At 40.7% G+C, this 25,801-nt stretch overlaps 3 protein-coding genes across 6 annotated transcripts; 1 reads left to right on the forward strand and 2 right to left on the reverse strand.

Annotated features, from left to right (window-relative positions):
- katna1 (katanin p60 (ATPase containing) subunit A 1) lies at nucleotides 1–8,152 on the forward strand. The gene is made up of 11 exons (XM_083535114.1): nucleotides 1–185; nucleotides 1,677–1,840; nucleotides 2,108–2,250; nucleotides 3,510–3,696; nucleotides 4,690–4,814; nucleotides 5,469–5,574; nucleotides 5,919–6,077; nucleotides 6,149–6,275; nucleotides 6,549–6,680; nucleotides 6,766–6,892; nucleotides 7,111–8,152. The coding sequence occupies exons 2-11, from the start codon at nucleotides 1,679–1,681 to the stop codon at nucleotides 7,307–7,309; spliced, it is 1,467 nt and encodes a 488-aa protein (XP_083391240.1). The 5' UTR covers nucleotides 1–185; nucleotides 1,677–1,678; the 3' UTR covers nucleotides 7,310–8,152.
- On the reverse strand, nucleotides 7,527–12,483 carry ginm1 (glycoprotein integral membrane 1). 2 transcript variants are annotated; one of them, XR_014532400.1, is made up of 9 exons: nucleotides 12,333–12,483; nucleotides 10,968–11,027; nucleotides 10,788–10,887; nucleotides 10,237–10,394; nucleotides 9,535–9,694; nucleotides 9,236–9,444; nucleotides 8,810–8,973; nucleotides 7,981–8,495; nucleotides 7,527–7,936 (listed from the first exon to the last, which is right to left on the reverse strand). XR_014532400.1 is itself a non-coding variant. In XM_083535157.1 (8 exons), exons 1-8 carry the CDS (start codon nucleotides 12,414–12,416, stop codon nucleotides 8,375–8,377), a joined length of 1,056 nt encoding a protein of 351 aa, XP_083391283.1. In that variant the 5' UTR covers nucleotides 12,417–12,483; the 3' UTR covers nucleotides 7,527–8,374. The 2 variants fall into 2 exon arrangements, 1 of the variants encoding a protein (XP_083391283.1); XM_083535157.1 differs by having other exon boundaries at nucleotides 7,527–8,495.
- Nucleotides 12,484–12,791: 308 nt separating this feature from the next.
- Nucleotides 12,792–25,801, reverse strand: gabrr1 (gamma-aminobutyric acid type A receptor subunit rho1). 3 transcript variants are annotated; one of them, XM_083535107.1, is made up of 11 exons: nucleotides 25,667–25,801; nucleotides 24,578–24,725; nucleotides 21,601–21,661; nucleotides 21,370–21,476; nucleotides 20,348–20,415; nucleotides 19,997–20,220; nucleotides 17,687–17,769; nucleotides 16,893–17,033; nucleotides 16,622–16,774; nucleotides 16,344–16,540; nucleotides 12,792–14,003 (listed from the first exon to the last, which is right to left on the reverse strand). In XM_083535107.1, exons 1-11 carry the CDS (start codon nucleotides 25,694–25,696, stop codon nucleotides 13,704–13,706), a joined length of 1,512 nt encoding a protein of 503 aa, XP_083391233.1. In that variant the 5' UTR covers nucleotides 25,697–25,801; the 3' UTR covers nucleotides 12,792–13,703. The 3 variants fall into 3 exon arrangements, with proteins under 3 accessions (XP_083391233.1, XP_083391234.1, XP_083391232.1); XM_083535108.1 differs by having other exon boundaries at nucleotides 21,601–21,651; nucleotides 25,667–25,796; XM_083535106.1 differs by lacking the exon at nucleotides 25,667–25,801 and having other exon boundaries at nucleotides 24,578–24,952.

Here is a 25,801-nt window from a genome sequence, read left to right on the forward strand (position 1 = left end):
TGCCCTCAAGTTGACGCATGCGTGGTTAATTTTCGACGATTGTTCAAAACTTTCAGCGTTTGCTGAATCGAGCTGAGGGTTTGGTCTTTCTTTATTTTTGTATATATTTATATTTTTTTTGGGTCTAAACATTATAACCGAGTTTAGGCGTTGTTTATTGGAGATTTGCACCACCAACACGACAGGTAAGTCGTGATAATTAAGAAAGTGTAGTATTAAAGTTGTGCTTTTCGTAGCGACGCCTAGTAAATTTTTATTTATAAATATTTCACAAGACCCTCTGTTACCTAAATCATGTTTATGAGTTTATTTAATGTATTTGTGTACTAATAAGCAGTATTTATTGTAATACTAGTTTATAATGTGTAGGGGCTTTGCGATTGATTATCACGATACTACTCAAATCTCGCGATATTTTCCAACTCTCGTTTTTCGATATTGGTCAGGTGTGAGTTTTGGATGTCGATTAATTTATTTATAATAAATTATCACTGTAAGAAACAAACAAATTAATGAAATGTTTTATAATCCTGTATTTTTGTTTATCATTATTATTTATTATTAGTTGCATTAAAATTACAATTTGGATATTTAAATTTATTTATAATAAATCATTGCTGGGAAAAAAAAAGATTTATCATCCTGTATTTTTGTTTATCATTTATTATTATTATTATTATTTATTATTAGTTGTATTCACATGACTATTTGGATCTTTTTAATTTATTTATAACGGGGGGGGGGGGGGATCATGAAAAATATATAAATAAAATGGCTTATAATCCTAAAATCATTTAGTATTAATTTATTAGTTGCATTTAAATGAATTTGTTTTTTGACTGATTTATTTATAATGAACCATCGATTGGAAAAAAAAAAAAATAATTAAATGTATTATAATCCTGTATTTTTGTTTATTATTAGTTGCATTCAAATGACCATTTTGGATCTTTTAATTTATTTATAACGAATCATTACTAAAAAAAAAATAAAAAAAATAAAATGGTTTATAATCCTATATGATCGTTTATTATTATCGTCATTATTACTTGCATTCAAATGACAATTTGGTTCGCCGTAAGAAATCAAACGTGTGTTTTATAGGAAAATAATCGAAGACAAAGTGATTTAATGCATGAAATAATTGTCCTGTAAAGGGTTTAGTTTCTCTTGTATCTGTACGATCACATGATATAGTGTATGTCCAAAAGTATTGAGACACCAGCCGAATTTTTAGTGATATAGTGTATGTCCAAAAGTATTGGGACTCCAGCCGAATGTTCTGCTTCTTTCTCTTCACTTGACCTCTAAGCCAGTTCCTGCATGACGATGCTCTTGTGCACAAAGCCAGGTCCCTGTGGAAGATCTTGAGTGACCTCGCAGGTCTCCTCACATCATCTACATCAGACTTTACTAATGCCCTTGTGGATTAATGAGCACAGATCATGAGCACAGATGTTCCACAAAATCTAGTGGAACATCTACCCTGAAAAGAGTGGAGCAAATGGGTACTAAATGTTGAATGGGATGTTCATCTTATGGTTAGGTGTCCACAAACTTTTGGCTGTACAATGTCATGGAGCAGAACAAGCTCCCAGCTGCTCTTTTTTTTTTATTTTTTTTTTTTATAATGTTTTGTGTGTTTTATGTTTGCATGTGTCCTGACGCATCTACAGGAATGAGTTTGTTGGAAATTAGTGAGAACGTGAAGTTGGCCAGAGAGTACGCCCTTCTGGGGAACTACAGCTCGGCCGTGGTCTGCTACCAGGGCGTACTGGAGCAGATCAGGAAGTACCTGCTCTCAGTGCGAGACGCGTCCGTGCAGCAAAAATGGCAGCAGGTAAAACGTTTCCTCTTTTCCTTTCTTCTTGATTTTGGAGATTATTCCTGCAGTCACATTCGACTTCCCATCGTGATCTTCTCGCGGTTTCGACGCCATACGAATTCGCATGTCGCCAAACTTTTTGGAAGGCTTCCGATCGTTAGCGTGAATGGAAGTCAGTGGAACGTGACAAAAGTGTAGTGTGACTGATTTGTAGGAAGAGACCAGGATGCTGTTTTTTTCTTTTTCTTTTTTTCTTTTTTTTATTGAAAATCTCGTGGACAGGTTTGGCAGGAGATAAACGAGGAGAACAAGCACGTGAGGGACATCATGACCACGCTGGAGAGCTTTCAGCTGGACATCACGCCAACAAAACCCAGCAGTTTCAGCCAGGAGAACGACATCATGCCCGTTCAGGTCGAACATAGGTATGGAGTGAAAAACAGTTTGTTTGAAATTTCTGCAAATTTATTTAAAATAAAGAAAATAAAATAAAAAATATATAAATCACATGTTCATTAGTATACACAGCCTTTGCCATGACACTTAAATTAAAACCTTTTTTTAATTCCATAACATTTGTTTTACTGACTCGCACATCCGGCAATTAAAACCGTCCGTGTGGAAACATGTCATTTAAAACACCATCATTACTTTCGAACATTTACAAGAATATTCCGTGTTCATGCCGATTTTCGGTTTCACTAATAATAAACGTGCGTTTGCATAAAGCATGAATATTTGATTAGCGTATTAAAAAACCCGAAAAGTGTTAATTTAAGGTACATTTAGAAGCTGAAACAAATGAGTCGCGATTCGGAAAAATATGCAAATACGGATTTGCCAGCATTTTAATTTAAATGTAACACACACACACACTTGTATCGACATCTGTATTAGCCAGATGGGGTCTAACAAATGTTTAATTAATTTAATGTGGCGACTTAATCGATTGCTCATTTATATTGTAATCAATATTGCATTCATTTGATTTATTTACACTTTTTTTTTTATATCATTAAATATTATTTTATATATTATTTAGGAAAAGCCTAAAAGTACAGAAATTGAACCCGTACTGTGATTTTTTTTATTATTTATTATTTATTATTTTTATATAACTTTTTTTTAACCCAAACAATACCAGTGTTTGACCCGATTATTAAAAAACGCTGAAACTGGGTTGAGATGTGATTATTAGATGATTAGTGATGTACAGTTCAGTGTCACAGTGACGTGTAAATAATAACCCAAAGCTGTAACTGTTGTGCAAATGTTCCACGTTTGTCTTTGCACTTATAATCAAACATGACAAAGTTTCTTTACACGTCACGGAAAATCCCGAGAAGCATTTCACGCACATTTAATATTGACAAACACCGGAGCGACGAGGACGAGAAATCATCAGAGAACAAAAGGGTTTGTATCGAATATCAAAGAGCAGGTTTGGAAAGCCAAAAAGTTCAAAATAATTAAAAAAAATCTTAATCACACACATTCATGTAGGACATGCGGTGAAATCCGTCCTTTTAGTAAAGAGTGTACACGTGGTACAGGGTTGAAAAAAATCCAACGGTTTGTGCAGTACGTCTCCAGTTTGATTCGGCCAATCAGATCCCAGATCAGCCACGAGGAGAAATTGTTTATTGATTTCAATTGTGAGATTCGTGAGAATTTGTTCATGCAGGTCGTCCCCGTGCGCCGGACGCAAAGCCCCGGTGCCGCACAAAGACGGTAAAGCTCACGGTAGCAGATTGAGCGCCGGGCCGCGCTCCCAACCTCGACAGTCGCCACGCGTCGTCAACGGCAACCGAGCAAAACCTCCGAAGGGCAAAGAGAAGAAGGAAAATGCTCCGAAGCAAAGGGACGATAAGGTGAATCCATTTATTTTAACAGCCAATTTTTTATTTAATTTTTTTATAAAAATTATTTTTTTTTGTTTGTCTTTCAGAAGTTACTTAATATCTTCACAAGCTGTCTAGACGGTTTTTTTTTGTTTTGTTTTTTGCCAATGTTTATTTTATGGCGCAAACGAAGGCTGCAGCTATCGATTATTCTACTGATTATTCCATCGAGTAATTCGTTTCCTTTGTTTTTTTTTATTGCTGAAATTGTAAGAATATCTGCGAAAGGAAAAAAATTTCATGCATTTAATCGCCATAATAAATCAAAATACAACTATAGAAATAAAAAAATATATATATAAAAATCCATAACACACATTTTTTATTTTTTATATTTCTAAATGATCCCGAAAACGTTTTCTTCGGCACGAATCTCCTCGCGCCATCGCTCTCTTCTCCTCCCGTTCCTTCGTTTTTCATTTTGTAAGCGTCTTCCGTGAGTTTAGCGGGTGGTGGCGCGTCTGTGATAATGGTCCGTAGGGAAACCACAGTCGGAAGGATCGTTTCGGCCCTGGTGCAAAACCCTAAAGGTGGATCTCAGGGTTTTTGAAAAGGCAGAAGATGCTGGAAAGGTAAATAATTTGCACTTCCTGGAGATTTGTTTATTTATTTACTTTTCGAAAAGAGGCTCAGGATAAACGAGGGACCTAAAGGTGACCTGCACATGGAGTAAACAAAGTGTGTGTTTGTGAACTGTTGTGTAATTCCAGTTATTATTATTCGGTGTGATCCGTTTCTCTCGTCTGTCTGAACACGTCACGAGTCGCCGCAACCCGACACGTCGTATTTAATATCCTGTATTTACTTTCAGTACAATGACGACCTGCGATACCGGTTTCCTCCATCAGAGTAAACACGGGCGTCTCTGTGGGTTCAGAGAGCAGTAAAAACCCTGCAGCTGTTTCGTTGTAATGGAAACTCAGGGTTTGTGTTTAACATCTGCGTTTCTTCCTCCTCCACCAGAGCAAAGCATCGCCCGAGGCCCCCGAGCCGGAGCCGAAGAGGTTCGATAGAGGAGGAGGAGAAGACCGGGACCTGATCGATGCGCTGGAGCGAGACATCATTTCCCAAAACCCCAACGTGAAGTGGTGCGTTTGTTTACCAAATCTATTGTTTCCCAGTGAAGCTGGCGATCTAAGCGTCAGCCTACATGCCATTTGCATGAAGTTGCGTCGGGGAAATGAGCAGAAAAACACTTCTTTCTGTCGCTCCTGAAAAACGGTTCCATGGCGCCTGCATGCGTCTCGCAGATCTTTCAGATCTTCTTCAACGGCTGAGTAAAGCTTGTAGAAATGTTCGCTTTAGTGACAGAAGTTTGCCCTTAAATAAACATCAAACACAATCTCTGTACAAAACCACCCACTATACAGACAAACATTTGTGCACACGGATGGAGGTGAGGAGACCTGGGGAGATGTTTCAGTTCTTCCCAAAGGTGTTTTCTAGAGTTTGAGTTCTATAACTGTAGAGTCACTCAAGATCTTCCACCAGTGATAGATAGATAAATAGATAGATAGATAATGCAGCATGTAACAAGTGGCTGAATGTACAGCAGATAAATATAAAGGCTTGGGGCAGTGTAGAAAAGTGTTTTCTCTCTGTAGGCTTTGAACGCTGACTGGGAAAATGAGGCCTCTGTTTTTCAGTTTGGTTTTTTTTTTACCTCGAAGCATACAATGTGTTTGCATATGTATTAGCATGTGGCGGCGCAGCCCTGTTGACTACGCCCTTCTTTTCCCCAGGGACGACATCGCTGATTTGGAGGAACCCAAGAAGCTCCTAAAGGAGGCCGTGGTGCTGCCCATGTGGATGCCTGAGTTCTTTAAGGGGATCAGGCGACCGTGGAAGGTACACCTTTTTTTATTTATTTATTTAATGTGTGTTAGTGTTTGTTTATAAGACGTGATGCAAACTCTAAAGGAACCCTGGATTAAGTGGCTTGTGTGTGTGCAGCACCATCTGCTGGTTGGGAAATGTAAATAATTAGTTTTATTTCAACTAACCTTTTATTTTCTCTTCAAGAAAAAAAAAATGGAGGCCCAATCAACATCTTAACATGGAATTATTACATTTTTGATATTTAATTTCAGTACAGTTGAATGCGAAACATAAAATTGCTTGTCTATTATTATTATTATTATTATTATTATTATTATTATTAGACATTTGTAAACAGTTTTTGTTTGCTGCAGGGCGTGCTCATGGTCGGCCCCCCGGGTACAGGAAAGACCCTGCTGGCGAAAGCGGTAGCGACAGAATGCCACACCACCTTCTTCAACATCTCGTCCTCTTCACTCACCTCCAAATACAGAGGAGAGTCGGAGAAACTTGTGCGCCTGCTGTTCGAAATGGTGAGTCTACACACACACACACACACTTTTACTTTTGCTTCATAACGTTTCACTCCGGTGCGCACGTGCAGGCGCGGTTCTACGCTCCCACCACCATCTTTATCGACGAGATCGACTCCATGTGCAGCCGCAGGGGAACATCGGAGGAGCACGAAGCAAGCAGACGCGTCAAAGCTGAACTTCTCGTGCAAATGGATGGTATGCAAACACAGATGTGCAATTGCATTCAGATAATGTTTTAATATATATACTGTATGGGCAAAAGTTTGTGGACACCTGACCAAAAGATTGCTCATTCAGCCAAAACAAGGGTGTTTAGTAAAGTCCACTTAAGATCTTCCATGTCCATCCCCTGAAACAGGTTTGGATCTGCTAGACGTCCCATATGGTTTTGTGGGAACACTGTAGAAGTCAGGCGTCCCAATACTTTTGCCCATAATAGTTGTAGTGTTTTCATGATCCATCTCGTAGGGGTCGGAGGATCGTCTGATAACGACCCGTCGAAAATGGTGATGGTCCTTGCAGCCACAAACTTCCCCTGGGACATCGACGAAGCTCTGAGACGCCGCCTGGAGAAACGGATCTACATCCCGCTGCCCACAGGTACCCCGGAAAACACAGCACGTGGGTTAAAGCGAGGAATCGGATCCCGATATCACGTATTTAATAAAGTGTGTTTTGACTGAAGCGAAGGGCCGTGCCGAGCTGCTGAAGATCAACCTGAAAGAGCTGGAGCTGGCTAACGACGTGGAGATGGAGAAGATCGCAGAGCAGATGGAGGGATATTCGGGTGCCGACATCACCAACGTCTGCAGGTACAACCGACCAGGACAGTCATACCCATTACAGGGTTTCTGCAGGTGTCACCAAGTCCAATTTAAGACCTTTAATAATGAAATTGAAGATCTATAGCGCAAAGTTCAGAAACCCTCCACGGAAACAAACAAAAAAAATTTCAAATGTGCATCTTAAACCTTAATTCTTCACCCTGCAGAAACCCTGGATTCTTTTTTTTTTTTTCCGCCTCACACAGAGACGCTTCTCTGATGGCCATGAGACGACGGATCGAGGGTCTGACCCAAGAAGAGATCCGGAACATTTCCCGAGATGAGATGCACATGCCCACCACCATGGAGGATTTCCAGATGGCCCTGACCAAAGTGTCGAAAACCGTCTCCGCCTCCGACCTTGAGAAATACGAGAAGTGGATCTCGGAGTTCGGCTCCTGTTGACCTCATTCTCACCCCGGGGGGTAAAACTCTAAGTATATATATATTTTTTTAAGGGGGCAGTTTGTAATAAGAATATTTATAGACACGTTGTATTATAGAGCAAATCTGATCTGGAGAAATGGCATTTCAAAAAACGACAAACTGCACCTTTAAATGATTTCAGCACTTTGAAAAGACGCCTCCAGGAAACGTGACCAATCAGCACTAAGTCTGTGTGTTAAAGTCAAGGCTGTGATTTATTGGAATAGTCTTCACATACCAAATATTTTATAATGCACAATAACATTTTTTAATACACTGCCAGTCATTCAAGGTGCTGCATCGAGGATGAATTTCAAACACACTACTTCCAATCAGTGGGTTTTTTTTTTTCTAGTGTCCCAGGTGTATTTTTAAGCTGATCATGATGTCTATGTAATAAAGTCCTATATATACAGTACCAGGATGAAGTAAAGTTGTGTCCTGAAGCATGCACGCTCGTGCTCCACACACGATTCAACACAAGTTTACGCATTTTTCAAAGGGCCGAAAGACTGGGGGGAGTGGCTCATTCCATGAACTAAACAGTGGTCGTCGTAAACGCACGAGACGCATGCCACGTAGATTTAGGTTTTACAACTCGAGCAGCTTATTCAGGACACCATCAAAGCACAGAACATGAGTGAAATAACATCCATTTGCAATCTTTTAACAATTGGGAATATTTTGACCTTTTTCTTCTCCACAAAAGGAAAAGCGTGCGACCGTCCTCCACTTTAAACACAGAGGGTGGTCCCGAAACTACTTTTCGATCACGATTAAGTGCATAAATACATCATTCACTACAATCATTTCTCTTCCCCCCCCCCCAAAAAAAAAAAAACCAAGCCCCCATTTTACACACAATGCAACAGCAAAAACAAATCCAGGTAATGCCTTGGTGAACCGGGAAACATCGTTCGTCCTTTTGCATAAAGGAGCGAATCTGAAATGAGTAAAGTGCTACATTTGAAAAAAGGGATGAAAAGAAAAGAAAAGAAAAAAAAAAACTCACAGAAAACGCATTAACAGTGTGGGAGGAGGGGATCAGTACAGCTCTGCTTTCACATGGCTCTTCTCTTGTTCCACTCCCAGCTCCATGTTCTCTATCAGGCTCTGCTTCTCCTCCTCGGGCATCAGGGTCTCTGGGTTAAGATGAAAGAAACCCCTGTGTGGGGGAGGGGGAAATAATTATATACAGTGGCCACATGAACACATTCAGTAAAAAAAAACCATTTTGATTGATTAGGATGAATTTGAGCAGCACCCCAGGCCTCCTCACCTACATACTGACTTTCCTAAGAGTCTTCCCAGAAGAATGGAGCTCACCATAACAGCAAATGGGGACAATGTGGAACAGGCTGTCCGTGTACTTTTGGTTCGCCAATCAGAAACTTGCTAAAAAGGACACCAAATTCCTACCTGAGACCAAACACCCGAAACCCAAAGACTCGCACGTAATACTTGTTTTTCCCCACGTACTTGTGTTCACACGTGGGAAACAGGAGGTCGAGGATCTTGATGATGACCGCCGAGCCGGCCACGCCGACCACCACCACCCACATGATGAGGAAGAAGAGCGGCAGAGACTCGGTGCAGAAGCGCTTCAGTCTGTCCCGGAGCTCCTCCACCCAACGACAGACCACCTACACACACACAGTGAGCAGAAGCTCAAATTATTTTAACATTTATTTATATATATATATATATATATAAAAAGATCTTGAAGCTCCTTCTGCGGTGAATTGGCACAGTGGGCTGCGCTTGGTTCTTAAAATTTGACATCATAATACTTCTAATTTTTTTTGCTTTTATATAAAAGAGACGCGGTTACCATAGCAACCCTCGTACCAGCCCAGCCATTCTAATGAACTGGATCAGGCTTTAGTTTGGGAACAGTTGGATTACGTTATAAGACGAGTGCGGCTTGTGGAGAGGGACGTCTGGAAGCAGGTCATCGGGATTGAATTGGTCCTCCTCCCCGTGCTCGAAGAGAATGTCAGGTTCCATCCGCAGCGGCGTCTCGGGGAGTTTCCCCGGCGCGGCCGTCTCCTCCTGCGTGGTTTCCGCCTGCTTCAGCGGGTAGTGACTGGTGGTGTGTAGGACCTGCTCGTCGACTGTAAAGGAGGGGGAGTATTTATCGTCAGCGTTAGTCGTACGCTTGCAAAGAAAAAAAAAACTAAAACAAATCGAAGGTGAACACCGACCTGTTTTAGCCACGAACTCCTCGCTCATGATGAAGTCGTTCTCCCGCGGCATGGCCACGATCTTGCTGGACCTCGCCGGGTAGGTGGATTGTTCTCGGGTCACCTCCTCAGAGCTCTGGTTCAACAGCATTTTCACTTCCCACACGTCCGGTTGCCAAACCTGCAAGTTTTCAACGAGTTGAATTAGGGATGTGAAGATTCATCGATTCGCGTCGGCATAAAAGTTAAAATGATGTGATGCATAAAATTACAATTTTTTTATTTAGATACAGTTTAGTAGATGCGATGTATATTTACAGTGACAAAATGCGACCGATATTTTCTACCGTGTCCTGAGAGTCACATACAATACAGATTAACATGGCAGAGGGAGAGCTGTAACTTCCTGCAGACAAGAATTTAATCTTTTTTTTTTGCAGAAGGCACATAAGTAAATTGATTTGCTGTCCATCTGAATCAAAAAGATAAAAGTGAACTCCCTAGTTGCTATAGTAACCGCTCGTTGGTGGATGCTCTCATAACTGATACGGAGAACATCTCAAGCAACACAATCGTTTGTTTTTTTTTTCCTCCACTGGATCTACAATTTTATTAACATGTTCCTCATGGAATCTGAAACCCGAGATGTGAATACACAATTACAAATAATTACATTCTGGAGAGTGCTGTTATCGCATTAGGATTAGAAACAGGAATTCAGACCTTCTCTTCACCCAGCTGGATCATCTCCTGCCCTAGAGTCAGGAGCAGCACCTCGTCTCCTGCTTCGCTCTGCAGATACGAGTGATCCAGCATTAGCCTCAACACGCTGCTGAGGAACGTCTCAGCGCCGTCGCTCAGGCTCGCGTTACTGCCATATACTGCGGACATATGAGTCAGCGTTAGCGTGTTACAGAGATTCAAACACTTCTATAGAAACACATGATGGATTTAAAGCCATCATGGAGTCTCTATTCACTGTTCTAATAACCTTCTGGGGAGATGTTCTACTAGATTTTGTGGAGATTTCATAAAGTCAGGTAGTGATGTAAGTGAGGAGGCCTGAGGTGTTCTACAGGGGTTGAGCTCTATAGCAGGAACATCTTCCACTCCAACCCATGGAAAGAAAATCTTCAATCCTACTGCCTCTAAAGACGTCATTCACTTGTGTGCCTCCAACTTTGTGGAAGAGGCACATGTGGTTGGAAAAGTTGGGTGTCCCGATACTTTTGGCCCTACCCTGTAGGTTCCTACTGTAATAACACTGCACTCACACAGCAAAGCCTGGCACGGCATCCGCATCACCTCCTGCGGCTTGAGCGGAACCCCGTTGACGCTCGTCTTGTTGTCCGCCAGGGTGATGTTCAAGCTGATCTGAAACCAAAAAACGTGGTGAGGGTTCGAGGCAAACACGCTTTCAGATATACAGTACAAATGGAATGATTTCTGGGTACCTGCACGTTGTAGGTCAACTCTTCGTTTTCACTAACGGCGGTCACGTTGATCACATTTTCCTGTGGATACAAAGGCTGAATTACACACACACTACTTTTCTTAGATTAGAATTTTTTATGACTCCATCCAAGCGAGAAGATTAGACAAGTCTAATAGCAGGATTGCCAGTATAGTTCCTAACACGACACACACTTGACAATATGACCAAAACCAAAATCATGAGGCAAACAATTTTATGCCACGATAACGATATACAATCATAAATTGTTTCGAGAAAATCATCAGATATACATATGTGAACTTTTTTGTACTTCCCAGAACAAAGCACACATTTATATAATGTATTTTTTATTTAAAAAAAAAAAAGTTAAATTGCATTGATACTTTAAACAATAAAAAAAGTAACAAAAACATGCAGTTTCTGTTTTGTGTGATTTATTCGTTGTGTTAAATATTCTTACTTTAGTCAATACATTAAAGTAAAGTGTCAGTGTTTATTTTTTTTTAAATCATATAAATCAGGTTTGCCAATTGATCGGCATTGATATATTGCTGGAATTATCTGCAAAAATCCATACTGATAGTTGTTCCGGGTCGCGTCTGTAGATGGAGAAATATTAAAATCCTGAGAAAATCCACCATCATTACAAGAGCGGCCTCTAGAGGCGAATCACTGTTTGACGTGCTGTTTGTTTTTACACGCGACTGCACGCTTTATCATATTTTTTATTAATATTATATATTTGTATTAATACATATTTATTAATTATATAATTTTTTATTTATGATTGGATAATTTATGAATCACTTCCTTTAGCACATTTTCATAAATCGGTACTTTTTCTATTTTATTTTTCTAACAAAGTTCATGATAGAAATAATCGGATGATTAATCGTTGTCGGCATTGATTAATCTTAGTTTACCCCCTAATGACACACCTCAACTAGTACAATTCCTTATATTGATTCCCAGCATAATTCCGAATACATAATATTCCAGAGAAAAATGGTCACTTCCCGTTTTCCACAAGCCCCACCTCCTGTTGTCTGATTGGCTCGTTTTCCGTAAATGAATGAACGACTTCGAGCAAGCAACCAATCAAAAAGCAGAGGAGGTGGAACTTGTCCAAATACGTTTTAGAGCAAATATGGTTTTATAATAAACACATTTCGGAAATATGCAGATACATTTCCTGAAATTATATATGATCAATAATATTAGAACTAATTAGCTGAAATAATTGACCCACACACAGTTAGTTATAATCGCGACTCCCATCAGCTGAAGCTAATCAACACCTAGCAGCGTTCAGCATCTGATTCACAAACCAGGTCGCTCTTCTACATTTACCCCAAAGACTTACTGCGTTGAACTGCCGCGTCTCTGCCAAAGCGCAGACAAAAAGAGGAGAAATCATGAACACGAATATTCCCCAGTACGACGCCATCACTGCTAACAAACACGAAAACCTCCTCCTGCTCCTTCTTCTTCTTCTACAGGAAGCTGAACACTAACATCAGCTTTACTGCCACCCAGTGGAGAGAAAAGTGTACTACACTCATAATGGCGGACGGTGTATTTCATATCTAAAGCCTTCAGTAAAGTCCTGCCTGAAACAATCCACATCTCAATACTATCAATATTATAAATAAAGGCAGCTTTAGGCAAAAAGCAAAAAAAAAATTACAACACCACTAAATAGACAGAGAAAAAAATATATATATATGTCATTTTCACTCACCGTTATATTAATTATATAAAAAAATACATAAAATGTAAAGTAGAAAATGAAAAAAAGAGAAAAAAACATGACAGAGAGTCACATTTATTACATTTATTTAAAAACAAAACAAAATTAACAAGACCAAACAGATATTTATGAACATACATTATGTACAGACGATTTCTGTGGAGTCCTTCGTTCTGATTCCAGACATAAACACCATAAAATCTACGCACTAATTTGCTCAGAATTTCAGTAAAATTTCAGAAAATCGGTACAAAATGGCTGACACCTGATATAGCGCACTGTATCTCCTGATAGAGAGCGAGCACCAAAATGACTCTTGGATAATGACGAAATTCTCCACAAATATTTTCCTGTGGATTACTCTATCCAGGTTTGATGCGTCATATCCCGGTGGCGTTTTGCAGAATAGCAGCCATGTACTGTATTTTGAAACACCCGCCACCATGCTTCACCTTGGTTACGGTGTTCTTAGGTTCACAGAGATGTTGGACTTCTGGTGAAAAGATTGTGAGTGCAAATCCCAGCAGCACAACGCTGATAGTGGTCAACCATTGAGGTAAACCCATAACCCGCAACTACTCATTTGTATCAGTGATATTAATGATGCTATTATGGCATGTTCGCTAATAGTTTTGCTCATTTCAACAAGCGATGGAAGTCGAGGCAAGATATAGAAGAAGTATTAGAAGTAGAATATCTTCATGGAAGGTTTTGTGTGCAGGAGCATTGTGATGGTGGGACACGTTTGGGTCTTCTGGATCAAGTGGAGGGGAAATTTCCTGCTAGCACATCCAAAGACCTCCTATACAGCTATGTTCCTGCAAGTGTGTGGGGAGTTGGACATAAGGTGTGTGTGCTTGTTTCTTGGTTTGTTTCTACCAGTCTTAATATTCAGTTAGATCTTTATTCTAGATGACTTGTAGCTGTTAGAGCAGACTTGGCAGGTGACGACTCTGTAAGTAAGAACGCACACTTCGGCAGCTGTTAGGAATAAATGGACCAGTATATTATGTTGAAGATGGTGTAAGCTCCTGGGAAGATCACACGTGAGTACTTGTCGATGGCATGAGTGTTGATCCAGAGGCTGGCGTATGAACGGGATTTTCCAGCTCGGCCGTGAGAGCTTTGCTCCTTGTCTAGAGCCAGATGGACCAACACGTGCTCACGCTTTTCTCCGTTCATCTCGGACACGCCGTAATGCCCGGTGGTCATGGTGTCCATCTCGCTGTAACTGCTGCTCATCATCAGGTGGCCCTCGTGAAACATCTTGCAGGTGCACGGCAGCTGGAAGTGGAGGGAGAAGGGAGGAGGGAGAAGGGAAGAGAGACACGGCTTTAATTCTCTTCACAAATTTTTTATTTTTTTACTATATCAAATCTGCACTGGTTCAAATGTGCATTTAATGAAAGACCGTAAACCATAAGTACTCTGTACAAAAGAAATACATTTGGATATGTAGCCTGGCAGCCTGCCTATAATACCCTTATATATAAAAATATAAAGATGAGTAAGCCGGCGATTTGACAGAGAGGGCAAATTCACTTAGGAGTAAAGTGTACAATGATGCGTGAGAGGTCTGCAATTTGAAATAAACCTTAAAGCTCTATGAAACACAGCATCCAACATCTGAAGACACTTTGATGGGGCATTCATATACAACAGATCACCATAATCAATAATAGAGAGAAATGTGGCATCAACTAGCCTTTTTCTAGCAGAAAAAGTAAAACAAGATTTGTTCCTATAGAAAAAACCTAGTTTAAATTTCAATTTTTTTAATAGATTCTGTATATGAAGCTCGAAAGAAAGGTGCTAATCAAATAAAAAATCCTAAATATTTATAAGATGAAACTACCTCAATTGTTTTACCCTGGTCAGTAACAATATTCAGGTCTAACTCTTTTTTCCTTGAGTTTGAAAATACCATTACTTTGGTCTTCTCTGCATTAAGCACAAGCTTTAAATGATAAAGCTGTGCTTGCACTCTATCAAAAGCAGTTTGCAAGCATTTATACGCCTTCCTAATGGTAGCTGCAAAACTATAAATGACTGTATCATCTGTATAAAAATGGAAAGATGCATGTTGAACATTTTCCCCTAGACAGTTTATATAAATAGTGAATTAAAGTGGCCCTAGAATGGAGCCTTGCGGGACCCCTTTACAGATTGATAAATATTTTGACGTTAGGCCATCAACTTGCGTAGCTTGAGTTCTATCAGCGAGGTAGTTAATAAACCAGCCCACAGAGTGTTAAGATATACCTATACTGGTCAGTCCCTGCACTAATATACTATGGTCAACAGTGTCAAATGCTTTGGACAAACCAATGAACATAGACACACAGTGTTTCTTATCATCAAGTGCTTTGACTATATCATTAATTACTTTTATAGCAGCAGTGGTAGTGCTGTGTTTTTTCCTAAAACCAGATTGATACTTAGATAAAATTGACTGAGCATTTAAATACTCTTTCACTTGTTCACTAACCAAAGATTTCAACACTTTTGTGTTTTGAAGTTTGGAAATAGGTCTATAATTATTTAGCAAGGTAGGGTCACCTCCTTTCAAAAGTGGAAAAACATAAGCAAACTTCCATACCTTGGGAATTTTGTTTGTGATCAGAGAAAAATTAAAAACATGAGTCAAAGGTTCAGCTAGAATATCTGCAGCTAATTTCAAAAAGAATGGGTCTAAGTGATCTGGGCCTGCAGGTTTTCGAGGATATAATTGTTTCAGCGCTTTATATAAATAAATATATAAATAACATAATATATAAATAAATTGTACTTATGGGGAAAAAAATCATGGAGTTCTTAGAGACAATGTGGACAGTGGAGGATAGAGGAGGACAGTGGAGGACAATGGTGAACAGCGGAGGAAAGAGAAGGACAGTGGAGGTCAATGGTGGACAGTGGAGGACAATAAAGGACAGTGGAGGTCAATGGTGAACAGTGGAGGATAGAGAAGGACAGTGGAGGTCAATGGTGGACAGTGGAGGACAATAAAGGACAGTGGAGGTCAATGGTAAACAGCGGAGGAAAGAGAAGGACAGTGGAGGTCAATGGTGGACAGTGGAGGACAATGAAGGACAGTGGAGGTCAATGGTGAACAGTGGAGGACAATGAAGGACAGTGGAGGTCAATGAAGGACAGTGGAGGTCAATGGTGAACAGTGGAGGATAGAGAAGGACAGTGGAGGTCAATGGTAGACAGTGGAGGACAATGAAGGACAGTGGAGGTCAATGGTGAACAGTGGAGGATAGAGAAGGACAGTGGAGGTAAATGGTGGACAGTGGAGGACAATAAAGGACAGTGGAGGTCAATGGTGAACAGCGGAGGAAAGAGAAGGACAGTGAAGGTCAATGGTGGACATTGGAGGAAAAAGAAGGACAGTGGAGGTCAATGTGGACATTGGAGGAAAGAGAAGGACAGCTGAGGACAGTGGTGGACATTAGGGAAAAGAGAAGGACAGTGGAGGACAGTGGTGGACAATGGAGGAAAGAGAAGGACAGTGGAGGGCAGTGAAATACAATCAAGGACTGTCCTCCACGGTCATATCATATATCACCTCATATCATATACTTAACATTTGGAAGTGAGAGCACCTCATAGCTTTAATCTCACCCTCTCTCTGAGCTTCCTTTCTTTGCGTTCCTGAAGAGTAGACAGGTAGTTGACCGCTGCATACTCAATAACGGACAGGAAGACAAAGACAAAGCTGACCCACAGGTAGATGTCCACGGCTTTGATGTAGGACACTCGGGGCATGGACGCGTTAACGCCTGTGATGATGGTGGACATGGTGAGCACCGTAGTGATGCCTGAGGAGATAAAAAAAATTTATTACATGACATTGTAGCCTGGTTGTTTACTGTACAAAAAAATCTCAAAGTAAATTTCACCAAGAGGGACTCGGGCGGGGACGGCACGCCGGTCGATCCAGAAGGACACCCAGGACAGCATAACCATCAGGGTGGCGGGAAAGTAGGTCTGCAGCAGGAAGAAGAAAATGTGACGCCTCAGGGTGAACGTGATGTACAGACGGTTGTACCAACCTGCAGGAGGAAAAGGAAAGACAACTTTACAGGAAAAAACTTGATTCCCAATTCCCATTCGATTATCTAAATCCTTCATCGGGGACACATGTAATCATCAATGCTATGTATGAAGTACCTGTGCTGCTGTAGAAGGCTAGTTTAGTGGTGGTGTGAAACTCCTGAATGAGGAACTGTGAAAGCGAGATCTTGTCGTCGGTCTGCAGGGAGGCGTTCCCCTTCTTCCAGTAGAGCATCAGATCGTCGTCGGTGTAGGCATCTGCGAAGGAGTCAGAAGTAACATGCATTTACAGTTTGAAGGACTGAAGTTAATAATCAGGAGACGTTTCTGGAAACATGAGTAGGTCGTGATCTATACAAAGCACATACATTGCGTACATCTTCGTGTGTGGATTTCACAGATACCGAAATATATGTCAGATGCTTGTACGTGTATGCTACATATATTTAGAAAATATTACAAAAATGGCCATATTTTAGATTTCTGTATGGGTTGAACAGTACAAGGCTAGAGGTCGACCGATTTGGGTTTTTCTCCGGCCGATGACGATTTTTTTTGGCGGATTTTCACAGATGCTTGTTGCCATTCTTGCTCTTGTCTTAGCAACTTAGCGGATATGATGGAAAAGCTACACGAATCTGTTAGTAATGACGGAGAGCTGCTTGCTTTCTAAATGTATAGTTCTACTGTAGTTCTTCCAGTTTTCCTGTTTGGATCATGAATACAGACTACTGCCACCTGCTGGTACGGAGAGTTATTAATCAGCAAGCGGGATCAATCGGTCGACCTCTAACGGCAGCATTGAACCCAATGCTGCCGTTAGAGGTCGACCTCTAACGGCAGCATTGAACCCAATAAAATCAAGAATTGTACAAGTTACTGAGTTACAGAGTAAAGAAACTGGTACTCACAGCTTTCGATCTCCAGCGAGCATGTCTGGGTGTCCAGAGGAAAGCGGCTGAGGTCCATATTACACATCGCTGTAACTGTGACCCTGAAAATGTTGCACACATCATTTTCAACATTTAGGCGTAACGACTAGTAATTTCCTCTCACAATACCGACAAAAGTATTAAGACTCTTTTTTTCAACTGAATTTTTTGTTCATCTCGTTCCACATTTAGTCTCCACTTGCTCTTATGATAAGATCCATTTTTCTGGGAGGACGAATGATTTTGTGGAAATTTGTGCTCATTCAAACACAAGGGCCTTGGTAAAGAAAAAAATATTGCCGGTCGCACAGCTCATGATGTACACAGGACGATGTCTTCTGGCACACTGACTTATGAAGGTCGGTGCTCCCTGAGACTGTGCGTGCAGCGCTGTGCTGCCATCTGTTGGAGTGTTACAAAAGCTTTTTTTTGTATACCACCTAGTGTCTTCATGAAGCTGGCTTTGTCCACAGGTGCATTGTCATGTTGGAGCAGGTTTGGGTTTATAATCTCAAGTGAGGTGAAAATCCGATGCTTGCTGGAAAAGCCAGGTGTCCCAATACCTTCTGTCCATATAGAGGGTCTCTTGGTTAGTGACGAATGAAAACAATTGCATATTACAGACTGGTACTGTAAAGCTGCTTTAAGACAATGTCTGTGGTGAAAAGCGCTATAGAAATAAACTTGACTTGGTATTGAACTAATTTTGCTTTATAAAGAGGTTAGGCACATATTAATAAACGCCCAGATGTGTTCAGCTGCAGCTGCAGCAGCATAGCAGGCGATTAAGACCTCATCTATAAGCTAGATTTTGTACATCCGACAGGCTGGTCAAATGACCTCGCTTCTGCACTTCCAACAATTCCTGGAACAGATGTGGAATTACCACCATGCTCGTCCGGTCTGGTGCAGCTTTAACTAATAGGAGCTGTGGAGAATCGAATAATACCAGAGTTAAAAGGTGACATCACATCTAGGGGAAGCACTAAAACCGCTGGCAATCCGTTGCCTGGGAGATTATGTGAGCTTTAATACGCCGTGCTGATTATGGGCTTCTGATTGTGGTATGGATTGTGATTTCAGCAACTTTTCGGTATTTACTCAACATACATTTTTTGAAAAGTAGCTGCAGTGCCGGTGAGACAGGAGTCAAACGATCACTCTTAGCTTCAATGGAAGGCCAAAAACCCACATGAACAAGTGCACACTTGAAATTTAAGCCTCATAGAGCATCATTAATGAACGTTCCGTCACTACCACATGGTTGGAGGCACACAATTGTACAGGATGCAGGTTGCATGATTTTTCCCCCTTTAATTGAACTAGGAGACCCAAACTTGTTCCAGCATGTGCCCCTTTGCCCCTGTGCCCTATGTGGAAGATCTCGAGTGGCCTGCTATAGAACTCAAACCCTGCTCTACACCTTTGCGAGGAATTGGAACGCCACCCACTTTACACACACACATAATCTTAAAATCATATATTCGCAATGATAAAAATCTGCAAAATTTTTTCCATATACTGTAATGTATGTACAGTTTATGTCTGTGGTTGCCAGATGTTTTCCCAACTGTATCTAGACCACATGTTTAAAATAGGTCCTTGCTTTTAGGGCCCCAAAACAACCACCCAATATCAAACACTTGTTGTAATAATAATAAAACAATAATTTTTTTTTTAAAAGGCTGGCATCTACAATGTGCGGTTGCTAAAACATATTAATTCCTAATATCATATTTATCCATTGCGAGTTCTTTAGTATTATGGATTTTGGTGTCCAACCACTTTTTCAGAGTGAAATATTCTTGTTTTGACAAGTTCTCAGACAGAAACTCTGGAAGAAAAACGGTCCCAGGAGCGACTGTTTTCTGCAAAAATCAGCGTTTCACACACAGATCTCACACTGTATAAAAAGTAAGCAGGTCCACAGACGATTCGGATTCACTACTCAGATTAATGTTTGCCTCGACTAGCAAAAACACAGTTCAGTGATGGTCCTGGTCCTGTTTGCTGCAACATAAAAACGTTTCCTACTAGATTAAAAAACAAGTTACTTTGCTCTGTATAAAGTCTTCACACATTTACGTGTGAATATTTACAGCATTTAGCTGACGCCCTTATTGTACAATTGAGCAGCTATGGGCCTTGCTCAGGGGCCCAGGATCTGCAGCTTGGTGTTGCTGGGATTTGAACTCGCAACCTTTGGCTCCAAAGTCCAATAACTTAACCACTAAGTTACCACGTCAATGAAGTGCTTTCTAAAATCTTGGGAATCCCTGTTTTACGCACCTGACACTATAGAGCACTTTGCCGTCCGGAAAGACCCTCAGCATGACGTTGTCCGTTGTCGTGTCATGGATGAAGGAGCGTTTGGAATGGACGAAGAACATATCAGGGACCCAGATTTTCTTTAACAAGCGGCTATCAAAGGTCATGCTCTGGTTGGTCTTTCCTGGGAAGGACAGACGCTCGTCTTTCCAATAGTGCCTCAGGTACAGGGTCATGGTAAAGTCCTGCTCATCAACACAACAACAACATTGAAAATCTAGCCAAGAACTCACACATCATCTTTTTGGATTTCTGTTGGACCTTAAACAAAAACTAATAAAAAAAACATGCTTGTCTGACAGATTCTCTCACCATATCCACTTCGGAGATAGTGTCCAGACTTTCGACTTGCACATCCACACCTACAGGAAGCGCAGGACCTGAGAAACAACAGTGAAGGATTATTATATGGGTTCTTCGGTAGGTTCTTTGTTCCTAATTTACTAATATTACTTAATAGAGTTTCTCCTCAACCAACCAGTTCAAAAGCGTTCCTGTTTGATGGTTGTATTTACTTCTAAGCATTCTGGGTGTTTAGATGTATTTGTGTATTTGTTTTGATACCACAAACGCACAACTTTGAAACCATTTACAGCGTTCAGCAGACGCCCATCCTTCAGAGCGACTTACAATTATCACGCTTATACACCTGAGCAGTGAGGATTAAGAGCCTGGATCAAGAACCTTCGCAGTGGTGCTGGGATTGAACTTTTAACCTTTGGATCAGAAGAAAAAGTAATCTGAAGTCTTACCTACCGAGCTAACGCTTCTCACTTCCTTTTTTTTACCCGAACTTTTGACTCGGTTAGCTTCTTGATACATGTAGATCAGGCATAACATTATGACTCTACAACGTAATGACAGGTGAAGTGAATAACGCTGGGTATCTCCTCGTCATGGCACCTGTTAGTGAGTGGATTTATTTATTTGGCAGCAAGTGAACATTTTTGTCCTCAAAGTTGATGTAAGAAGCAGGAAAATTGGCCAAGTGTAAGGATTTCAGGGCCAAATTGTGACGTCTAGACAACTCGGTCAGAGCATCTCCAAAACGGCAGCTCTTGTGGGATGTTTCTGGTCTGCAGTGGTCAGTATCTATTGAAAGTGCTCCAAGGAAGGAACAGTGGTGAACCGGTGACAGGGTGGGGAGCAAAGTCTAGTCCGCGTGGTCCGATTCAACAGACTGTAGCTCAAATTGCTGAAGAAGTTCATGCTGTTGATGCTCAACAGGTCAGGATTGTTGTGGCAGCACAAAATTAGGTAGGCGGTCATAATGTTATGCCTGATTGATGTATATATATATACATCATTTTTTTTATTTTTTTAAGCAGTTTTACCTCCAAAGCCAGGCCGCATCGTGAAATCATGGTGTTCGATCCGGAGGAGGTGCTCGGATTTCGGCACAGAGCCCTTTGTGATGTCTGGGCTCCTTTTCAGAATAGGACTTTGACCATAATTACATAAGAAAAAGTTAGAAACAAACAAACATTATGGACAAGTATTGCACTAATCTCTCTACATTCATTATTCATTTACTCAATTATAAATAAAAAAAAGGCTCTGGTTACCTTCCAGCCTTGCGAATTCCCTCCACCGTTCTTGCAGCATCTCTTCGGGACCTGCAACAAGCTTAAAAAGTCAATTGACCAATATAATAATGAGTTTGAATGAGCTCCACTCTTCTGGGAAGACGTTCCACTAGATTTTGGGGAGATTTGCAAGTCTTCATTCAGCCACAAGAATGCTAGTAAAATCAGGTATGTAGGTGAGGAAGTGTGGAGGTCTGGGGTGTGTTCCAATTTATTCCCAAAGGTGTTCAATAGGGTTTGAGCTCTATTGCACCCCACCCAAGATCTTCCACATACGTCCAACCCATGCAACCCATCTTCACGGAGCTGGCTTTGTGCGCAGAAGGGTTGTCATGCCAACACATGTTTGGATCTCCCAATTCAAGTGGAGGGACAGCACATCCAAAGACATCCTACAAAATTTGCACATTCCATGGGTGGAAAAAGTCACAAAAAGAACACTTTTGTACATCTTCATCCTCATCCATTTAGAAGGTGTTTGGGTTCTTTCTCAGAAGAATTGACGAAGATTTTAGACCAAACCTTTTTTTTTAAGCATGTGGTCACTGTAATCTGGGCTTGATGTCCCCCTGTCACCCTGTTAAAAACTTCAAACCGACCCACCTCCATACTGAAGTAATTCCCTCCGTGAAGGTCATAACAAGCGAATACTGGTATGAAAGATTACGAGGCCCTACTGAGACTTTTCTCAAATCCCCCGGGATCCCACGTTTACAGAATACAGTGCGGGTGGAAAAAAAAAGTAAACGGGCCGAAGGAATTATGAAAGAACAGAATATGGTCCGGTTAATGAAAATCTAATTTCGTGCTGCTGGATTAATCCTATCTGCTGCGACCTGAAGATGGGAGTCACCTCTAAATATGCTGCAGTCTAATCGTATTAAAGATCTTATTACAGTGAAAAAAAATATTACTGCTTATGTTCATATATATATATATATATATATATATATATATATATATATATATATATATATATATATATATATATATATTTATATTTATATATACACACACATTTTGGGGTCTCTCTGGAAGAATTAGCATAAAATTTCCCTTTGCTTGAACTAGGAGACCCAAACCTGTTCCAGCATTCTCCTGTCCACAAAACTAGCTTCATGAAGATCTTCTATAGAGCTCAAAACCCTATTAAACACTCTATAACTCCAGACGACCTCCTCACTTTCATACCTACATCAATACCTTGCTAACACTCTTGTAGCTGAATAACATCTTCCCAGAAGAGTGGAGATTATTAGAAGAGGAAATGGAGAATAGATGTGGAATGGGACCACTACGCTCTTCATGTTCTCTGCTCCTGAGTGACATCGCTTTTTATCTCTCGTCACTTCAGATCTCATCTCACATCTTTTCTGTTACACACGACTCCGCAGAGGCTCTTCCTTTCTGTCACGTTGTATCCCGAATGGCACGTTATGATGTAGGGGGTCATGCCTTTTGAAAAATTGGACATGAATTTCCACAATGTCATATTTGCATGTATTCACTGAATCGTGGACCCCCAGTTCTAAAGTCCGGAGCGAACGTTTGGTAATTACTGCTAATTACTGCTATATACAAGATGATGATGCACAAAGAAAGTGAGAAACCTGGGGGTGGGGTTCCAATTCATCCCATAGGTGTTCAAATAGGGTTTAAGCTCTATAGCAGATCACTCAAGATCTTCTACCATATCCAAACTATGTGAAGAATATCTTAACGGAGCTGGATTTGAGCAGGGGCGTTATCATGCTGGAACAAGTTTGGGTCTCCGAGTTCAAATGAATTTTGTGCTTTTGGGACCACCAGAGTGAAAAGAAAAAAAAAATCCACTCAAGTAAAGTATAAAGAAGCTCATTTATAATTTACTCGGAGTAGAATTATCGAATCAGACAATGGTGTGTGTGTGTGTGTGTGTGTGTGTGTGTGTGTGTGTGTGTGTGTGTGTGCAGTGCTGGAATTCGGTGGGAATTTGCTCTTCTTCACGTTTAATACGTTTAAAGCGATGTATCAGCGTATTTAAAGTTGAGTTTTTATATTTAAAACCGACCCATGAATTGATGATGTACAGGAACGAGTGTAAATCTTTAATCAGAGAGATGCTTTGCTCATCATTCAGGTGACATTCATTTGACTGATTGATGTGGCCGTGCAAGGACGCGCACACACACGCGCACACACACACACACACACACACACACACACACACACACACAAAAAATCCCTAGGGATTGCATCTATCTCACTGTAACGTGTGTTTCATGTCAAGTATTCAGTTAATTAATTAATTACTGAGAAGCACAAGAACAGCCCCATTCAAAGTGGTCCAGGTCGCACTGTTAGTTACCCCCATCATCATCCAGACCATCCTTCACCCTCATCTGCCACAGAGCACGCTTTCACACATTTTTTTACGAAAAACTACATCAACGACCACCAGGGTCTCGACCGCAGCATCTCCACAGGTTCATGTGACTTCCACTTGCATGGGGATTCCTGCATGATTCAAACTAGAAGCTTCAACTGTCTAATAATGTCCAAGATGCAGGAAATTATGGAAGGGAAGAAAAATGGGTGGAAGATAAAATCAAAGGAAGGGTGAAGTTTTTAAAATAATAAAAAGAAATATACAAATAAAAAAAAAATAATAATAATAAAAAAAAAAATATATATATATATATTTTTTTTTTTTTTTTTTTTTTAATTGTTGTTCAAATGTAAACTTTAGTAGGAATTGTCCTGGTGAAAACAAAATCGTATTAAAAATAAAAATAAAAAGAGATAAGCTCATTGTGAGGATGTTGAAAGGGAAAATAAAACAATGCAAAAAAAAAAAAAAAAAGGAATACGGATGTAGGGAATAGAGATATTTATTCCTTTGATACATTTTGCAGAAAATGTGAAATTCTTGCACGTGTATTGTGCAATGTGTTGTGATGCAAAATGTGTTTCTCACCTGAGTTGGCTGCAGGTGTGAACATTCCTCCTTCCCTTTGCGGTTCCTGTGGCGCGCGCACCGAGCAGCTCCTGGCACAGCAGCAAGGCAACGAGCAGATCCGCGCGCATGGCGACCTCATCAAAGCGCGCGCCTCGTTATCGATTGACTTCCAATTAAAAATGAAAACAACAACAAATCCCTTCGAGTTCAGGGTTACACTCCCATAACACACACACACACACACACACACACACACCCTCCCCAATATTATTACCCCAGGCTCGGTCTCAACCAATTCAGGTTCCCTACAGAAGCGCACTGCATAGGGAATGGATTTAATGCGCATTATATTCTCCCTAAATCCATCAGTGCAGCCATTATGGATCGAGCCTATAAATCTTACTTCATATTACATAATAGCACTGCATATTTACATTTGTAGCCATCAAGATCATCTCTAATATACAGTACAGACCAAAAGTTTGGACACACCTTCTCATTCAAAGAGTTTTCTTTATTTTCATGACTATGTAAATTGTAGAGTCACACTGAAGGCATCAAGGGCTATTTGACCAAGAAGGAGAGTGATGGGGTGCTGCGCCAGATGACCTGGCCTCCACAGTCACCGGACCTGAACCCAATCGAGATGGTTTAGGGGTGAGCTGGACCGCAGAGTGAAGGCAAAAGGGCCAACAAGTGCCAAGCATCTCTCGGGGAACTCCTTCAAGACTGTTGGAAGACCATTTCAGGTGACTACCTCTTGAAGCTCATCAAGAGAATGCCAAGAGTGTGCAAAGCAGTAATCAAAGCAAAAGGTGGCTTTGAAGAACCTACAATATGACATTTTTCAGTTGTTTCACACTTTTTTGTTATGTATATAATTCCATATATAATTCCACATGTGTTCATTCATAGTTTTAATGCCTTCAGTGTGAATCTACAATTTTCATAGTCATGAAAATAAAGAAAACTCTTTGAATGAGAAGGTGTGTCCAAACTTTTGGTCTGTACTGTATATATTATATGAACACACATGTCAGGAGGTAATGCTGGTCCATGTGCATCATGGAAACACTAGACACCGTGCATTTCCCACCAAGGCCTTACCTGTCCTACCTGAACCAGTCCACCACTCATTAGGACACCACGGCTTTAGAAAGCATGGATCTTCTGGAGAAACACAGTATAACACACGGCGCTGCGTCACAATTTATTTTATTCATATTAACCTCGTAACACGAG

This window comes from Silurus aristotelis, assembly GCF_946808225.1.
Source record: "Silurus aristotelis genome assembly, chromosome: 29".
Taxonomy (NCBI): domain Eukaryota; kingdom Metazoa; phylum Chordata; class Actinopteri; order Siluriformes; family Siluridae; genus Silurus; species Silurus aristotelis.

Excerpts from the sequence above, each read along its gene's own strand:
- katna1 (XM_083535114.1), top strand. The coding sequence starts at position 1,679 with ATGAGTTTGTTGGAAATTAGTGAGAACGTGAAGTTGGCCAGAGAGTAC. Across the intron at positions 4,815-5,468 it reads CAAAACCCCAACGTGAAGTG|GGACGACATCGCTGATTTGG; the intron begins GTGCGTTTGTTT and ends TCTTTTCCCCAG. Across the intron at positions 6,078-6,148 it reads TGCGCCTGCTGTTCGAAATG|GCGCGGTTCTACGCTCCCAC; the intron begins GTGAGTCTACAC and ends GCGCACGTGCAG.
- ginm1 (XM_083535157.1), bottom strand. The coding sequence starts at position 12,416 with ATGGCGTCGTACTGGGGAATATTCGTGTTCATGATTTCTCCTCTTTTT. Across the intron at positions 11,028-12,332 it reads AGACGCGGCAGTTCAACGCA|GAAAATGTGATCAACGTGAC; the intron begins GTAAGTCTTTGG and ends TTGTATCCACAG. Across the intron at positions 8,496-8,809 it reads TTTCCCACGTGTGAACACAA|GGGTTTCTTTCATCTTAACC; the intron begins GTACGTGGGGAA and ends TCCCCCACACAG.
- gabrr1 (XM_083535106.1), bottom strand. The coding sequence starts at position 24,905 with ATGCGCATTAAATCCATTCCCTATGCAGTGCGCTTCTGTAGGGAACCT. Across the intron at positions 21,477-21,600 it reads GGAATTCGCAAGGCTGGAAG|TCCTATTCTGAAAAGGAGCC; the intron begins GTAACCAGAGCC and ends TTATGGTCAAAG. Across the intron at positions 16,541-16,621 it reads CCCCGCCCGAGTCCCTCTTG|GCATCACTACGGTGCTCACC; the intron begins GTGAAATTTACT and ends TTATCTCCTCAG.